We start from the raw sequence: 17525 nt of genomic DNA on the forward strand, positions 1-17525 counted from the left end.
TTTTTCTGATAAAGGTGATAAATCCGTGTCCTGAATACTATTTCCTTTCCCTCTAGAACATCTCAAACTTATTTCCCTGTACCTTCCAAAACTGTACCTTCCAAAATTTCTTAAGATGCCACTATATATTTATACATTTATATGTCCAGTGCTTGCCACTAAATAAAACACATATATTTTCTTTTAAGAAAGAATAATTGAAGGATTTTTCTAATTTAAAATATTATTTACACAAAATTCTACTGTACTTATTAGATAAAAGGAAATCTCTCATTCAAATACTAAAGCATTTTTCCCTCCTTCCTATTTTTCCTTTCCAGAAGGGGGTAAAAATGCAATTGAAAACAGTAAAATATTATTTAAGATTTCTGCACAAAGTACTGAATTTGTTACACTGTTTGGGTTAAGATCAGTAATATATAGATGTTACTAGACAATACTAGACTAATCCTTACGGTCCATGCTTCTGTAGAAATTTAACTATCACAGTGTGCTACAAAAATATCACAGAAGTTAACATGATACACCACAGATGAAGAGCACACTGGCTGCAGATAATCCTAAAGCCTATGTTGAAAAACCTGAAGCCTCCCAAAACGAGTAAGTGAAAAAGCAAGCTTCCAAACCACATTTTTAGTGTGTACTTCATCTCTTGCAAAGTGAAAGCATGCAGAGCACAGACAGACAAGCAGTGAGGCACCCAACACAATCACCTCTCTCCAGAGTCTTTCTGAACTAAGACAACTCAAATAAATCCTTATTTACATTACAGATTTACATTTTTACAGTCAGGGGGCCTGATCTCTGGTCCTTATTCAGAATCTACTGAGTTGCCTGGTTAGTAGTACTGACCACACACAGACAGACCACATCCCTCCTCAGATTTTCACTGGAAAGATATTTCAGTGTTTATAGGGAACCTTGGCAAGCTGGATAAGAGTTCCCTGTTATTATAATAATTATTATTATTGCCCTTGTTGTTGTTATTATTATTATTATTATTACTATCACTATAACTACTACTACTATTACAGCACAGTTTCAAAGGGGGCTTGATTCTAAAAAGCTGCAATCTGTGGCTCCTCTTCCAGCTTTATACATATATATATATATACATATATATACGTATTTATACATATATATATCACTATTTTTCTGTTTCAGGAGAGTGTTCTGTAAACAAGTCTTGCACAAAAGATTTAAGTAATTAGTGATGGATTTGGGCAATGTAGCCATTCAAATATGGCTGTCCTCTGATCTAGAACGAGCTGATCAAACACCAGTAAGCTAATTAATTCAGACAGTGTACACTGATCACCAAGCTCAATTGTGAACATGTACAATCACAACTGATATTTTTTTTCTTCACTAGAGCACAGTCTTAAGATTTATGTATGTCAAAACTAGCATGTATAATGCGTAAGCTTCCAACAGCAACTTGAACTACTGATGCCGACTGCCCTGAAGGTAGAGACATGGACCTCTTCAGCATTTCCAGATAATAACCAGTCTACAGTAATAATTCACCAACTCAAGAAGCAGCAGTTTGCATTTGAAATACAACTTGTGAAAAGTACCAGCAGTATCGGTATTTCTCACATTATCAGTATTCAGTGCTGTTGTCAATGAACAATTAGTTTTGTGCTATCTCAGGGGCATCAGGCTTGTGCCCGTCTTAACTGAGGATCTGCAGTCTGTATTCCTCCTTCCCTTGACTCCCAAGCCTTAACAGCAGTGAGAATACCTTTTCAAATGATCAATCCAAGAACATTCATCTCATAATCTGTCTCTAAATATTCAAGGACTGCTTTAGAAAATTATTTTAGAGAACAATCCTAGAGAATTGGTGAGAGTATTTTCCCCCCAGATTAGCTTCAAAGTAGGCATACAAAGAACCTCACCACAGTATTCTCCATTTCGTATGTATTATTTTGTTAAGAAACCAAGCAAGTCAAATGTCTCTCAAAGCTTAATGTTCTGTACTGGAAGGCAAGCAGGTGACAGAGATGGCACCAAAGTAAATGTTGCTTTGCCATAGATGATGGTCTACTTCCTGCAGAGCAAACAGACGCTACTAAGATGCTTCACAGGGTAACAGACAGCCCAGTCCAACAACAGCTACTCATATGAATAGCCTTTACTCACATTAGACACAGCACTAAAATTAATGGGATTGAAAGATTAAGAACTAGTCATGCAAACAGCAGTCTTTGTGGTCTTGCCCCACACAAGCACTCCAGAGGGGAATAAAAAGCAAGACTGACAAATATTTTTTAATATATATGTGTACTGGAGACATGGACATTGCTCCAGTATTTCACAAATGAGGTTTCCTGTGTCCCTTTGAGTAGTGCTTTTGAAATGCAAGTCTTTACCAACTTTAACAGGGAATAAAGCTTAAAAGCATACAACCTCCACATGAAAGGGTATTTTTTGTTGTTTCTTAAGCCTTGATCACTTTATAAGTGACAAAAACTAATATAAAAATCTTACCATTACTCCAGATTACTAATTTTTTAATGCTAAAAAATTAAGAAACAAATTGATTTTTGTTTTCAGTTTCAGCTTATACATGTTATAGGAAACAAAGCATTTATTTGCACCTTTCCATATGTACCACAGCTTACTTTCATTTTCTGACATATGACAAAGTTATTAAATCCATTAAGTACTCAAGAATTTAATCTTTTCCTTTTTCTTATTCCTGAAGAGTTAACAATCATTTTTATTTATTACAGTGAGGATGTAGTCCCGTAAAAATTTTCAAGGACTTTGGGGAAATTAATTGAGTACTTGCTTAATCTTATGGACATGGGTTGAATTTCACAGTTCTTACACAAAAGGTGTTGAATGGGAGTTTTGTCAAGCAGTCAGGATCTCAGCCACTAATAACCTCTCAGTTACTTTCTTTTTCTCATTAGCAGTCTAACAGCTAGCAGACTAATCTGAAGCTGCTACCAGATGCAAGATGAATTACAGCACATAAAGCTTACTCTGTGAAAACAGGTGAAAAATTGCAGGCAAGAGCTCTCAAAAAGTACCCAGGGCAATCTCCTGCACAGGTACCAACCTGCAGAACTGCGGCGGCTCCACCAGAATGCTGGCACTTTGCATCACCGAGGACTGGCCCTGAAATTAGCCCACAACAATTCAGAAATATTTTGAGAAAGTCCCTTTGGAAGGGAGATGCTCAGGTGCTCTGCTGACTCAGTGCAGGAGGTCCAAGTAGTTGAGGCCAGGAGGCTTTGCTCTGCCACCCTCACTAAGGGTACCACTCACAGGCTTTTCAGACTGGAGCAATGCTTGTTTTTGGGGAGGATGGTGTTGGCCTGCTTTCTCGCTGTCCAAGAGGAAGGGAGAAGACTGAAAGGCTGCTGTGGGTCCTTCAGTCACTGTCATAAAATGTGTAGGGCTGGGAAAAAAAATCACTGCAGCTGCTGACTGCATGAACACAGGATTTGTAAGCCTGGCTTCAGTAGCTTGGGATTTTTGTTGCAGGCATATGTCTTTCTGCTCTGTGTGAGAAGAAAGCCTCTTGCATGATGTGCAAAGGAAAATATATTTAATGGATGCTTCAAAAATGTTGCCATCTACTGTGGTGAAACAGGGTGAAATTAAAAATCCATTCAAGCCAGGTTAATTCTGAAATATACACTGTTTAATAAATGCCTCCTTTTTTTAGGGCTAACTGCTTCAAGTCTGGAAAAAGTCCCAGCTGACTCCACTGTGTTTTATCTTTGCTTTGGAACCTTTTCATTTTGTCTCAAGTAACTTCTAGCTCTGTACATGTAAATGACCTAGAAAGCGCCCTTTTTATTATATTGAATAAGGACTATTACAATAAAACGTTCTCTAACAATGCAATATTTTATTACATTTTGTTACTCTTTCTCATAGAATAAAATTCTGTATGATTCATAAGACACGGATAAAATCTAGGCTTTCACCTTTTTCAAAATGTTGGCATTCAAACAAAAGTGTCTTGTAAAGGAACCCAGGAAATGTGTGATTAAAGTATTTTCTGAAGCTTCTTTTAGGACTGTACACAATAATACAAATGAAAGCACGGAAAATTGTTGTACGAATTACTGTTATTTCTACATTCAGAGCTGCATAATTGAGATTTAATTAATAGTTTCTAAATGTAGGAATTTCTTTCAGGAAGAAAAAATGCACTGACCTTTCACTGAGAAACTGTACAAACTGAAAGATTTTCAGAAACAACTGAGTTTGGTAACGTCAGATAAAGAAAAAATGTCTGCCAACTATAAGGACAAGTATATAAAATGCTCTCACATAGAAATCCAACAATAATTTCAAAGTGCAGCTTAGACCACTTTCATATATCTACATAAGAAATATTATAAATAAAACCCTGAGCATAGTGCACTGATACAGGGCAATTATTTACTACTCTGCATCGGAATACACAAAATCATTTTTCCTGAAGGACAATTTAAATAGAGAAAGAAATTCTATTAAAAAAAAATAAGTTATCAAAATTATACTAGTTTGGAAACAGTAGTCTTGTAACAATGTATTGATTCTTGAGAAAAACAGTATTACTTTTTCCTTAGCTTTATCATCTCTTACAATTGACAGAGCTTTTAAAGAAAGTTTTCTTAAATTGCTAGAACAGGTTTATTTTCTTGCAAATTAATTCTTTTTAACTCTTTATGATAGCTTTGAATCCCATAAAGAAAGATGAATTATCACATACTGAGCCCAAGCTGTGAAACAGGAGGAGACAAATAGAGACCCCTACTGTGTTTAACAACGTAGAAGAAATTCCAGACTCAATAGAAATTTTTTCTGTCCTTTCGCTCAGACCACAAAAGCTGTCAGTATAGATTTGAACAGCGGAGGGCACTCTTGCTATGCAAAAACCGGTACTGACCTGGCATACTGGGTTCGATCGATTCAGTAGCCTAAATCTCAGAATTTTTTAAGTAACAGCCACCTGTGGCACAGGCACCAACCGTACTGAGTTTAAAACATTTGCAGTTTCTAATCTGTGCGTTTGAAGCACTTCTTTGTCTCAAACACTGGTGCCTCTCTACACGTACGTAAATGTGGAACAGAAGAAAGCTTCACCAATTGTTCAGAGTATTTGAGCAAGGTATTGTCTTTAATAAGACCTGAGCTATGTTTTTCAAAATCATATTAACAGCTCTTCGGTTGGCTGTTATGGCATTTGTGCATTAATTTAGGGTTGTATAGAATATGTACAAATATGGTGATGTTTGTAGGAACTCAAGATTATTTGGAACACATCAAGCTTTATTTAGAATCCTAAAAAAAAAAAAAAAAATAATAAAAAAAAAATCGATGCCAGTACTTCTAACATAGCTGATATGTAAAAGACATAATGAAAGAAAACAAGTAAATTTGAAGAAAGAAGCAGAACACTGGATTCTTCACAGCTTTCCTAAATTGAAAAGATCTATTAAACTTAAGATCCTGCAGAATGAAGCCGGCCACCCTGAACAACCACAGAAATGCTGAGAAATTTGTGTTCAGGGGCTAACACTAAGAGAAGCCAACGTAAGGACCTATCCTGCATCTCCTTAGCATCTCAAAACTGAACTTACAAGTACTGGACTCAATGGCCCTAATCCTTTGAGCAAAATTACTCCCATGCAGAAGTGCTTGAAAGAACAAACCTGAAGTGATTCGCTGCCAGTTGTGTAGCTCAGTCATTTTGTTCATTTACCATTCTATATACTGCAATAATGCTCAGAGTATCAAAACACATCTAAACAAATTCATTAGCTTTCAAAATTTCCAACTTTGGGAACATTACTACATCAATTAAATCCTTAAAAAGCAAAACAAAACAATTATCAAATGGCTCCTATAGAAGGGATGTCCTTAAACACCGAAGAAGGAGTTGATTTTCATCCACTGAAACAAAAATACTGTGGCTCCTGCAGGGTTAATTAAGCAGCTCAAAAAACTGGGCTTTACAAAAGGAAACCTTTTTCCCTATTTAAGAACTGTAAACACTTGTGCTGAACTAGATGGGCATTTGATAAGCTGTACAGCACGTAGCAAACTCACAGGGATCTCTAGTTAACACTCAAATTCAGTGTTAACACTTAACAGAACAGTGGTAAGCCGTGCTGCCAAGGTCAACTGCACAGATGTACTAATTGTATTATGAGCTTGACATCTAGTGGCCACCCCTGGCAGGGCAAAGCAGGCAAAGGTTAAATCAGCAAGCCTTGTCAAAGCACTTCTAACTACCCACCCTCAGGGAAGACTCCTGGGGAAGCTTGCTGGCAACTCCGAAACCCCACCTTCCCGCTCCCCGGCTGCAGCCTCAGCTCCTGAGCCTGCAGCCCGCTGCGACACCGACCACACAGGGCAGCGCCCACCCACTCGCCCACCCAGCACCCACCCGGCCCGGCCCGACAGACGGCAGCTCCTGGGGGAGGTCAACAACCTCCCCAAACACTTGGGTGTGCCCAGCTCCCTTTGGGATAAAAGTTGAAACATTTATTTTTCCAGCGGTTCAAATCCGGGGAGGTTGGAGGGGGGGAGCCAGTGTGCGACACTGGCAATGAGAGTTTCAGAAGGGCTCGTTTTAAAGAGCTTTCTTCATAATAACTGTTGCTCGTGTGTGCTCACTGTAGCTTAACCACCAGTAAGGAAATATTAAAGACCTCACTCTTCAGACCTCTATCTTTTCACTTCTCAGCTTAAAAGATTTAAAAAAATATGTTTCATTATAGTTTTCTGTCACCCTTCTAAACAAGTATTTTTCTGGCTTTGCAAGTTTTGAAGGGTTTTTCCTTGGTAAAAAGAAATGTATTCTATGTCCAAAGGCACTATAACTGACCCAGCTCCTAAAAGTATACATTGGTCTAAATTCTTTTTTTTTTTCTTTCAATTAATGGAAAACCGTCACTAGCTTTAGTGAGAAATTTTAGGAGGCTAAAGAAACAGGATTTTGGCCCTTTACGCTAAAATGTACAATTAAAATTTACTGCTGTAGCCAGATTTACTCAGGCTTCCTCTGAAAAAAAAAATAGAGCAAACTACTCTCATTTTACAGATCAGTACTATGGAAGAAATTATTTTTACATTCGTTATTTTGGAAAATACCTCAGTACATAACTATTTGAATGTCATGCCAGACCTGGTGTATTATCAGCAAAAGTGATTGACTCATGTCCTGACTGATGTATACTCAACAGATATGCTTGTCCTGGCTTGGCAGTTGACAAATGAAATGAAGGAAAGATATCCAGAAAATCTTCCCAGGACTCAAACTGTTTTTCAGAAATGGCACTAATGCACATTATTTATTTCTTTATTTTTACTCCTTTTTTTTTTTTTTTTTTTTTTTTTTTTTTTTTTTTTAAATGCCACCCATTTTTTTAATTTCATGTTTTCCTCTTTCTTAGGCAAGGTGAAGTAATTTTCAACAGCTAGATGTATGCATATTGTTAGTTTATTTTCACAGAATTTAAGCCAAACCTTTCAAAATTTCCTAGCTCCCACTCTGAAAAAAGAACACTAATCTCCTTAGGAGATGGAAACACTTCCTCAAGACCAGGACCACCACATAAAATCTGACTCATTCTTGTCTACATTCGTTGTTATATCAGGAAACTCATTGATCCTTGTAGTTTCCTCGTTAGTAATATTTTCCTATTGCTAACACAGTTCAAACCCTAAGATTTTAAAAATTACACAAATACAGATGTTACACAGTTTGAATGTTAAGTCTCTATTATAATAGCAGAACTATTTATCTAAAGTTTCAATTACAATTTCTTACCCTAGAGACAATTTATGGCAATACTTATTTGGCCTTTATTTTTCAGAACAAAAAGCTGTCTCTTACAGTTGCCTCAGAACAAACATTTGCAAAAGTCACCTCAGTTTTATGTTCACTGACAGCTGCTTGTGACTTCTCAAGTTTTAAAGGCAATAGTGTCTAACAGATGTGGAATAACCTCTACTTCGTGGGTAGGGATGTCCCTCCAAAGTGTGTTTTTTGCCCTTTACAGCGTCAATCTGGCTGCTCCATATGAACTATGCTGTTGCTGTAGTAGTGCACATGGATGCCGGTGTGCACAGCACAGAAGAAAACAGCAGGCACTCACAAACTGCTCAAAACTGCACTGCCCTATCCCACCTTACCAGGATGAAAAAAGTCTTCTAGTTCAGAGTGTGTATCAAAGAGTGGGAGCAAAAACACATCCAGTACTTAAAAAAATTATGCAAAGGGTACATTAGAAAACTGTCACAGTTCACTACAAGGTATCCCTTCCACCTCAGCCTAAACAATGATAAATATTTGCAAGAAACTTCACATTAAAAACTCCAGAGCATCATTTGTCATCACCCTTACCAGAAGCTCACTTGCTTTTTTCTAAGCATTACAAAGCACACTTTTCAGCATTACAAAAAAACCCCCTCTTTTACTATCCCTACTTTAAAAATAGAAATGCTGTATCTGTGGTTTAATATAAAAATTAATCAGAACCAAAGCATGTACACGTACACTGTGTCTATAATGCTAATTCGTTTATAATCTGTTGCATTAGAGAAGTGTATTAGAAATGCAATTTCAGCTGTTACAATGCTTTATATCTATGGAGAAACTGAGATTACTGTATTCTACAGGCAGTCATTTGAATCCTTTTGCTGCTGTTTTTAAATTATTGCCATTGTATCTTCTAATTTAGTAACCTCAAAGTGTTTTTTGTTATTTAACAGGTATATTTTGTTCACTCTTCTACAGTGCAATTATTCAAATACTGTATCACCAGCTCTTTGCTAACATCTCCTTTGAAAATTGTTTAAAAATCTATTTTTAGCATTTCACTTTTGATAAATAATTTCAAATGATTTTGAGTGTACATCTGTATCTGATGACATGGCTTATTATCTTCAGATATCCCACAGCTTCTCAGCATCATGCCATCGCCCCGTTAGAATGCATGTGTTACGCTGGAGCCCAAGCTGGCAACAGTATTATTTGTTCTGATTCTAAAACTGCTGCTGTAACGTTAGCACAAAAGTTATGGTGAGACCAGGCAACTTAAAACCCGGCCTAATGTTTATCTTCCATTCTGCTCCCCAAGCTGCCAGGCTTTTCTCTACTACTGTGTCCCATCACTTCATGCATTATGTCTATGGGATGTTAATTTTTAAATGCTTCACTTAATAAAATCTATTTTGAGGTGATACTAAACATGATTTCATTAAATAAATAATAAGCTTAATTTGCTTAATCTTGTGTTAACAGCAGCTTCTACCTTTGATGATAAACAGCCAAATTAGTGAAAAGGATACGTGTGTAATTCTGCTTAAACAGTTTATTAAAACTGCTTAAAAGTTTGCTTTCTAAAATTGACAAATATTCTTGCACAGTGCAGACTATTTTTAGCCTGTTGCAAAATATGCTCAGGAACCATAGAAATATCTTGATTACAGCTGTGAACAGAAATAAAGATCACTGACTTGACAAGAAGTTTTTAAATTCACGAGATCTGGAGTGCTCAGTGTATCTGGCCTGTAAAACTGCTTTCACTATAGCAGTGGTTAGGCTTCCTAATACAACGTGTAAATGATTTACATTACACTAATGTGCACTAGATAGCCCTCTAGTCGTGTAGCCTGTCTCTACCTTGTTCACATTTCTCATATGAAAGAGCAAAACCAACAGCACTACTTTGGCTTAACTGTGAGGAGTTTCACTCTACTAATTAATATATGTTTTAATAAAAGGAAACACAGCACATTTTGATAACAGCCTTCTAAGGCTGCAAAGTATTTACGTTGTTGCATTTTAGGGCTGCTGTGAAAGCCGATTTGGTGCTATTCAGGGACCACAATAATAACGCTTTAAAATTCCTCACTGGGTTGCAATGTAGTCCTTTTGATGGAAAGACTGTCTTTCTCATTCGGCAGAAATAAATCCATTCATTTGATCATGTAGTCATTGAGGGCAATACAAAACAAACCAAGTGTGAGAAATTCTATGTGATGAAGTAAACAAAACAAAACCCCCCAAAAAAGGAAAAAAAAAAAAAAAACATTTCCATGACAAAAAGATTCTTTGTCCTTAATCTACCCACCATATGCAAGCGTTTCTTTTTAGCATATCTCTTGTTCTAATCTCGGGTGACATGGCTACATAGATAAGATTCACAAAAAAACCCACAAAAACCTAGTTTAACAATTTTTTTCATTATATTAACTTGCCAAAGAGTGCCATAATGAAGTAGTGGAGTTTTATTTTTCTGCACCAAAATGGATTCAGAGCATGTAAAAGTTTATAATGCTAGTGATAAATTATTAGACCTAGAACTCACCCCAAAAGAGACTAGGCTCAACAAATCTTGTTCACATAATAAAATACTAATTCTCACCTGCTTGCCTATATTAATTTATTTTATATGACCACTGTTTCCTAAGGAAAAAAATTCTGAAAATGTACTGCTTTGCTTCTTTGCTGTGACAGAAGGAAGCATTTCTCTGTGTGTCTGTTATTGTAAACATCCAAGTGGGATTTCCTGGACCAGTGGCAATAGTCCCCATAGCAGCCCTGGACAGTGTGAGACTCACTCACTCCCTTGCTCCCCAAATACCCTGGGAAGGAGCAGGAGGCTTAACGATTTGCCAGTATGACAGATGTTTTAACCTGATGAAGTGGATTCACGCTGCCTTAAGCTTCAGGGCTGTAAAGTTCAGATACAATAGTCAAAATCCTCATCAGACTTCAACATTACTGCCTTTCTGTCCCCTCAGATAAAACTTAAGTCATTACAGTTTTGAAGCAGGAGAATGACTTTTTTTTTTTCTTTTCCAAGGGAGAGGGCATAAAACAGTGGAGCAAGGGGCCTTCACAGAAAGCAGAAAACATTAGGGCTGCCACTTAGTTATGTGAGAAACTATGAAAGCAATGGGGTCTAAGCAAAGAGGAAGAGAAAAACTTTTAAGTGGAAGCTCTCAACTTAGCCCAGCAAAAGTGAATATAGGCTGTGGCATGCCTTTGCACACTAAAACGACTAGTAAAATGGACTACTAAGGAAATTAAAACTGGGGGGGGGGGGGGGGGGGAGGGGGAAGAATAAAAAAGAAAAAGAAAGAGAGGAAAAAAAAAAACCCTGCAGCCCTTTTCTCAGGAAAAAAAAATTACAGCGAAGTGGAAACAAGGAGTGGTTATAGTCCAAATCTTTGCAGTTTTGGACACTTGTTCAGTAGCAGTCTGGGCAGCCCAGATGCATAAAAGCAAGCGTGTGTGTGCCTGCGTGTGGGGAGGGAGTAAAGAATGGCGGATGGGTGAAAAAAATAACCTTTCCTTCCCCACTGCCTGCAGCCGGCGCGACAGGGGCCGGTGGCGGTCGTGGCACTTCTTGTCACCTACCACTGATAATAATTACCGTCGCAGCAGCGAAGAGAAGGAGGCGAAGGGCTGCTGCTCAACCTTCTCGAGAATAATGAGATAAACTCCGCCGCCCCTGAGCACCCGAGAGGCCCTGCCCGCTCCTACCGGGGTCCCCTTCCTGCGACCAAGCCACGGTCCCCCCATTCCCCTGGCGGCTGCCAGGGCAAACGGGGCGCAGCGGCCGGGGCCGTCCGAAGCCAAGCGGTCTGCCGAGGAACGCGGCTTCTCTCGGAGCCTGTGACCGGAGGCCCGGGGCGACGGGGGAGCCCTCGGCACCAGCAGCAATGGGGGCTGCCCCGGGGGAGCGTCCCGGGGCTCGGCAGCCCCCAGCCCGTGGGGCACCTCTAAGCCCGCCCCCCGGCCCTGGCCGCCCCAACTTTCCTGCCGGCGGGGCGAGGAGAACATGGCTCCTGCACGCTCGGAGCCTCCTGCGGGAGGATGCGGGGGGAGGGAGGTGAGGGAACTAGGGAGGAAGGGGGGGAAAGTGGTACCTAAAAAAATAGAGGGAGATCAAAAGAGAGGAGGCAGGCGCTGGTCTGGGGTGTCCCCTCACGCAGCTGCCCGAGCCCGGGTGAGTGGAGAGGGAGGGCCGAGCTTAGCCGCTGAAGCCCAGCCGCGATAAAAGCGCTCTGGAGGCCAGTGGTGAGCTGCTGGGAGAGATGGTTAGTCAGGGGGTGGGCTGCAGAAACTTGGCTAAACTGCTAACTTCTCAGTTCCGCTGCCTCTTCCCCCAGCTGCTCTAATTCCCATTCTCCCGCTGCAGAGTAATTGCGCTCCCATGTTCACCATCACCATAAATCCACCTATCTCCATCTGAAACACACTCACAAAAGGAGAAAGAGGCGCCGGGCGTCCTTACCGTGCTCAGAAACTACCTCCGCTTGCAGCTCTTCATCCGATTTGAGATGCTGGGGTTTCGCTTGCTTTCGACGAGACATGCTGCTAACTGAGCCGTCTTGACTCTGTTTTTTGCAGAGGCATCAGCGACGTGGAGGTGGAAAGGGGGGAGAAATTGGGAACGAGGGAAGAGGGGGGGCTGGAAATAACTGTTCGCAAATAAAAGTCGAGTTGCAAACCAAACCAAATCAACAAGAACAGAAAAGGCAACAACAACAACAAAAAGGCAAAACAAACATAAAAAAAAAAAAAAAAAGAAAAAAAAAAAAAAAAAAGAAAAAAGCAACGCTAACCAGCCAACCAAACTGGGACTGAGCGGGTGAGCGAGTGGGGGATTAGCAGGGCGGGGTGTGCGCGGTGCAGTGGGGTGTGCGCGGCGGGCTGGGGCGGCTGCGCGGAGCGCGCATGGGGCTCTGTAATTATGACTGTGAATAATGCATGGAGATTAATGGTGCTGGGGGCAAGCGCGGATTGGCGCGACTCCAGCGGACTCAGGCTGCATATGTAAATGAAGGACGGGGCTCCGCAATTAGCCGCTTCGCTCCGCCAAATGATGCGTCTCCCCGGCACCGGCAGCGCCGCCTGCGAGAGGCACCGACCGTGGCGGCGGCAGCGGCGGCGGTGGCAGAGAAACACACGCACCACGCAGAAGGGCTCTGTTTTGCACACACTTTACACAACATATGTGCAAGGTTCACGTGCTGGGGGAGGTCACCATCTTCGCTCTTCTGTCTTTCTTTCTCCCCCCTCCCTCTCCGGCTCTCAGTTTCTTTTGCTCTGCTTTCTTCTGCTCTCTTTGCTTTCTTTTCTCTTTCTTACTTCTTTCTTCCTTCACATCACTCTGCGCCCTCTTCTTTCTTGGTCTCTCCTTCCCCAGAAATTGGTCTGAAAGGCATCCGATTTCTATGTGAGTAATTTCTTCGCAGGAAGAAAATAAACTTTTGCGTATGCTTTTTCTTCTCCCCTCTTTTCGGTGCGTGTGTTGCTCTGCCCTTCTTTCTCCTTGATTTCACATGCCTGTCTTTAGCTCTTGCTCCATCCTGTCTCCTTTTCGGTCGCTCCTTCTGTCTCTCCTTCGCGGCTGACTTTTGTTCTCTCCTCTTTCGAAAGCGCACGCACGCACACGCAGCAGACCTTGGGCAGTTTTGTCTTTCACCTCTCCTTCCTTCTTCTTTGTCTTGCAGCTTCTTTCTCCAAGCAGAGACTCCCCGTTGGTGGTGGTGGTCACTTCCTGTTGTCCATTGGTAGGAAGTTTTTTTTCTTTCTCCCTCTCTCTCTCAGGTTGTAATGACTTTTTGTGACACTCCTCACTCTCTCCCCCCCCTCCCCCTTCCCGGCTCAGTCGTTTGTCCCGGTAGCTAATGACAGCGGTCTCGCGTGCGCGCCGATGAGAGCTTTGGTCTTCAGCAAATAGTATCGATCCTCTCCCAGATTTGGAGGGTGGGGGGTGGCTGTTGTTGTTGTCGCAGAGGTGATACCCCCTCCCCTGCTCTGTCTCCCTCGCAGCGGCGCCGGCAGCCGCTCCTTGCGCGATGGCTCGTCCGGTCGATGCCTCCGCTCCGTGCCGAGGAGCGATGCGCGCACCGCGGCCGCTGTTGATTTCGGGCAGATAAACTTTCAAGTTTGGGAGCGGTGCGGGTCACACAGCTCCTCCTACTCTCCTCCTCCTCCTCCGCCTCCCGTGCCGCGCTGCCGGGGCTGCCGCCGGGGCTGCCCTCAGTCCCGTAGCCCGATCAGCTCTCCGGCGCCTCCGAGCCTCCCTCTCTGCACGCACCTTTTCACAACAGCGGCTTTTCTCCCAGCCCCCACCCCCCTCTTTTTTTTTTTTTTTTTTTTTTGTAAAAGTGAATGGGGGAGGGGGAAAAGACTTCCCCCCCTCCCGCTTTCCCCTCTATCGCATTACAAGTTGCCGGGGAGCCAGGCCGAGCCTCCCCCTCCCCGTCCCGTCGCCTCACATCCCCCACCGCCCAGTCCGTACCCGGGGGAGGCGGCGGCCCCGCCGCCACGCACCAGCTCCAGCGCCCCGGCCACCGTCTCCGCGAGTTGCCGCTTCCCGCCGCCGTCCCTGCCCGCCTCCCCTTGCGCCGGGGCGGGCGGGGAGCGCGGCCAGCCCGCTCCCATGGCAGGGAGCCGCCGCTAGGATGTACCCCACTGTCGCCGATCGCCGTCGCGCCGCACCGCGCCGCACCGCGCCGTACCGCGCAGGGTCCGCGCTTGTGTGCTTCGGGGGCTGTGGGCTCCTCTGGCGATTCCTGCAACCCCCTTCGCTGTTTTAGGCTGGGTGTGTGTGGGGGGTGCTGACTTTTTTCTTTTTTTTTTTTTCTTTTTTTCCCCAACTGTTAGCTGCAGACCGCTCCCTGTGCGCTGCTCTCCCTGTCTTCCCCCCGCCCCGTGCAGTGCTTGGCCGAGCGGCCTCTGCGTCGGTCATCGCCGGGGCGCGGAGGCGCAGCCCACCTTGCCGAGCGCGGTGCGGGGGCGGGCAGCTCCGCGTATGGGGCCGGGGATAAGTGAAAGGGATTTCCTCCTAATACCCCCACTCCGGCCCGTGTAATCCAGCGCTAGTCCTTAAAACACACTAACCCCGGCTTCTTTGGGAGCCTACTCTGTGTAAACTTTTCCTGCTGATAGCTCGCTTTATCTCGCGCGTTATGATACAGTGTCTCTGGGCTTTGGGTTTATTCTCCGCTTCTACGTTGATAGGCAAACCAAATAAAGTTAGACGCGACAGTTCAGGCCACTCCTGACATGCATACCATCAGCGATTTCTGTGGTGCAGGTGTTCGTTAGAAACGGGCACGACCCTTAAGGGAAACAACTCTGAAATGCCAGTCAGTACCTTTTAGGTATTAGACGAGTGTATGTTTCTTTCCTTCGTTTAGCGAGATGTGTACACGAGACCACTTGCAATGATTGTCTGCTTTATAATTACAAAACTTGTTTACTATCTATAAATTCTAATGCATCTTCTCCCAATGCATCCGTCCTTGCTGGAAGTTTGGTCACTGAGAGCATCTCGTTTCAAATATCTGGAGACGATCGTGATGACTGAAATCTGATGTAGTTTTCTAATATGAAGTGGGAGGGGACGAGCCCATTAATTGAGTATGGTGCTTTTTTGTTGTTGTGGTTTGTTTGTTTGTTTGGTTTTTTCGTCAGAAACGGGGATTTATTGCACCCGGCACACACGAAGAACACATTAAGCGCGCGTGTGCGTATATGCTGCGTTATATTGTAGGCAGAGTGCAGGTGAAAGCGAGCGTCTGCGGGCGTTCAAGTAATCCTCAGCACCGCAGCCACGAGTGGGGAGCAAGGGTGAGGGCTTTTCCTTCAAAAGCAAAGAGGTGCATTTCTCCGACTTGCTTTAGATGAAGGGCTCGGCTACCCCCTATGACAGAAGCATTTGCCTGGAATGGGAGCGGACACACTTCAGCGTTGCCCAGTCATTTTTCTCCCAATTGCGGTGTACCAGAAATATCTCGATTTTCATCCAGTCATTTTTTTAAAAAGATTTGTTGCTGTTGCTCAGGCAACATCTCCCCCCACCCCCCCTCAGCCCCCTGAGACTTTGGCGTTTTCTATTGCTCAGAGCCTAGTAGTTATCTCAGCATCAGACGATTTCTTGAAAAGCGTTTTAAAAGTGGCTTCCTTGTAATGCGATGTGTTAAAACAAAAACAGGAAGGCAGCTTATCTACAGCATTTTAAATCCAAAACTTTTCTCCTTTTTGACAGGTAAAATTATTGAAAAATAAAATTACTTTGCGGAACGTGAAGTAATCTTTAAGTGGAAAATTAAATAATCCCGTCCTTAATGTTTGATGAACAATGGAGAGCACAACAGGCAAGAAAGGCATAATTACCAGATTTGTATCTCTTGACATTAACATGTTCTAGGGTTACAAGTGGTATACTTTATGGTTTCTTTTCTCTTGCACCGGTCTCCTTTCCACTTTTTCTTTTGGAGAGAAAACTCGCCGCGATGCGCGGGGGTCGCTAAGCAAGTTGCCGGGCGGCGTGGCCGCTCCCCTCCCTTCCCCCTCCCCCGTTGGGGACGCGCCGCCGAACCCGTCTCAGGCGGGCACCTCCTGGACGTACCTCGGGGACCGGCTCACATCGCCGGAGGAAACTTTCTACCCGAGCTGTGTGGAAAACCTTGACAGTACAGAGGGCTCGGGAGGCTAGTGGAAAGTTATGAAGTGATACGCTTCTCCACCAGCCCCCGTCTCCCCCCGCGGCTCCCCGTTACACTTAAAGTTTTCCACGGACCTTCTAATTAATCTTCCTGACTCGAGGGAGAAAAATAAAAGTAAAAATATTATGCATTCGCTGAAGTTAGGCTGCGAAAAACACGGTCACTGCGGGAGGGGTAAATATAGCTTAGCCGCGTAAATCTGCGGAACCACTCCGGTAGGTGCGCGCAGAAGAGCGAGGGACGCGGCCTCCCCGTCACGCGTGTCCCTGCGCAAACCGCACTCACTCGCCTCCCCCTCGCTGTGCCTGGCGGATCCACTGAAACATTTTACCGGGGCTGGGAAGTAAAAGTTATTTTTCTCTCCGTAATTAAATATAATTTGGTAATTATCTTCTTCTTCTGCGATGTTGCTTTGATAGTCAGAGGAGACACTTGATTATTCTGCCTGCTTAATAATACTGTTTACCAACTAGTACTTTATTTTTTATAATAATGTGATACCTAGTTAGGCATTTGCTTAATTTTTTTTCCTTATTCAAAGTTGATAAAAACCTCCAGAAAGGTTGTCCAGAAGATTGACATCAAAGTTACCAACATGAGGATAAGGTGGCTCTGAAGTTTTTGTGCAATTCCTCTACTGCCTTTTATAGTTACTATTTTGTTCATCAGCCTTATTCGAATGGGTGTGCAACTATTTGGGTTTTATTTCTCTAATTTCCTACTCTTTCTGGCAAGCTGAAGTAGCATCTTCTGCACCACAACTTTTGTTTGAGGATACTGGGGTTAAATCCAGCACAATTTTGTCTGTTTAAAGCTGCAACAACTGACCGCTAATTCGTTCTCACATGAGCAAAGATATTACCATACTAATATTATTATTGGTAAGAAGAGGTAATTGATAACACCACCTGCCACTCTGCAGCAATCACGATGATAAATGTTTCCATCAGAGGGAAATCTGTGCTTGGTCTACCACAGCCTAACCCAAACAGCATGTCAAATGTCAATTATAAAGATGTTTCTTTTCTATT

At 43.0% G+C, this 17525-nt stretch overlaps 1 protein-coding gene across 2 annotated transcripts in view; it reads right to left on the minus strand.

Annotated features, from left to right (window-relative positions):
- SALL3 (spalt like transcription factor 3) overlaps positions 1-14074 on the minus strand; it is a 23997-nt gene extending 9923 nt beyond the window's left edge. For both annotated transcript variants that reach the window (XM_071736297.1, XM_071736296.1), the window contains exon 1: positions 12267-14074. In XM_071736297.1, the coding sequence (XP_071592398.1) occupies positions 12267-12345 (79 nt within the window). In that variant the 5' untranslated portion in view covers positions 12346-14074. The remainder of the gene's footprint in view (positions 1-12266) is intronic.
- Positions 14075-17525: the final 3451 nt, after the last annotated feature.

This window comes from Heliangelus exortis, chromosome 2, assembly GCF_036169615.1.
Source record: "Heliangelus exortis chromosome 2, bHelExo1.hap1, whole genome shotgun sequence".
Lineage (NCBI taxonomy): Eukaryota > Metazoa > Chordata > Aves > Apodiformes > Trochilidae > Heliangelus > Heliangelus exortis.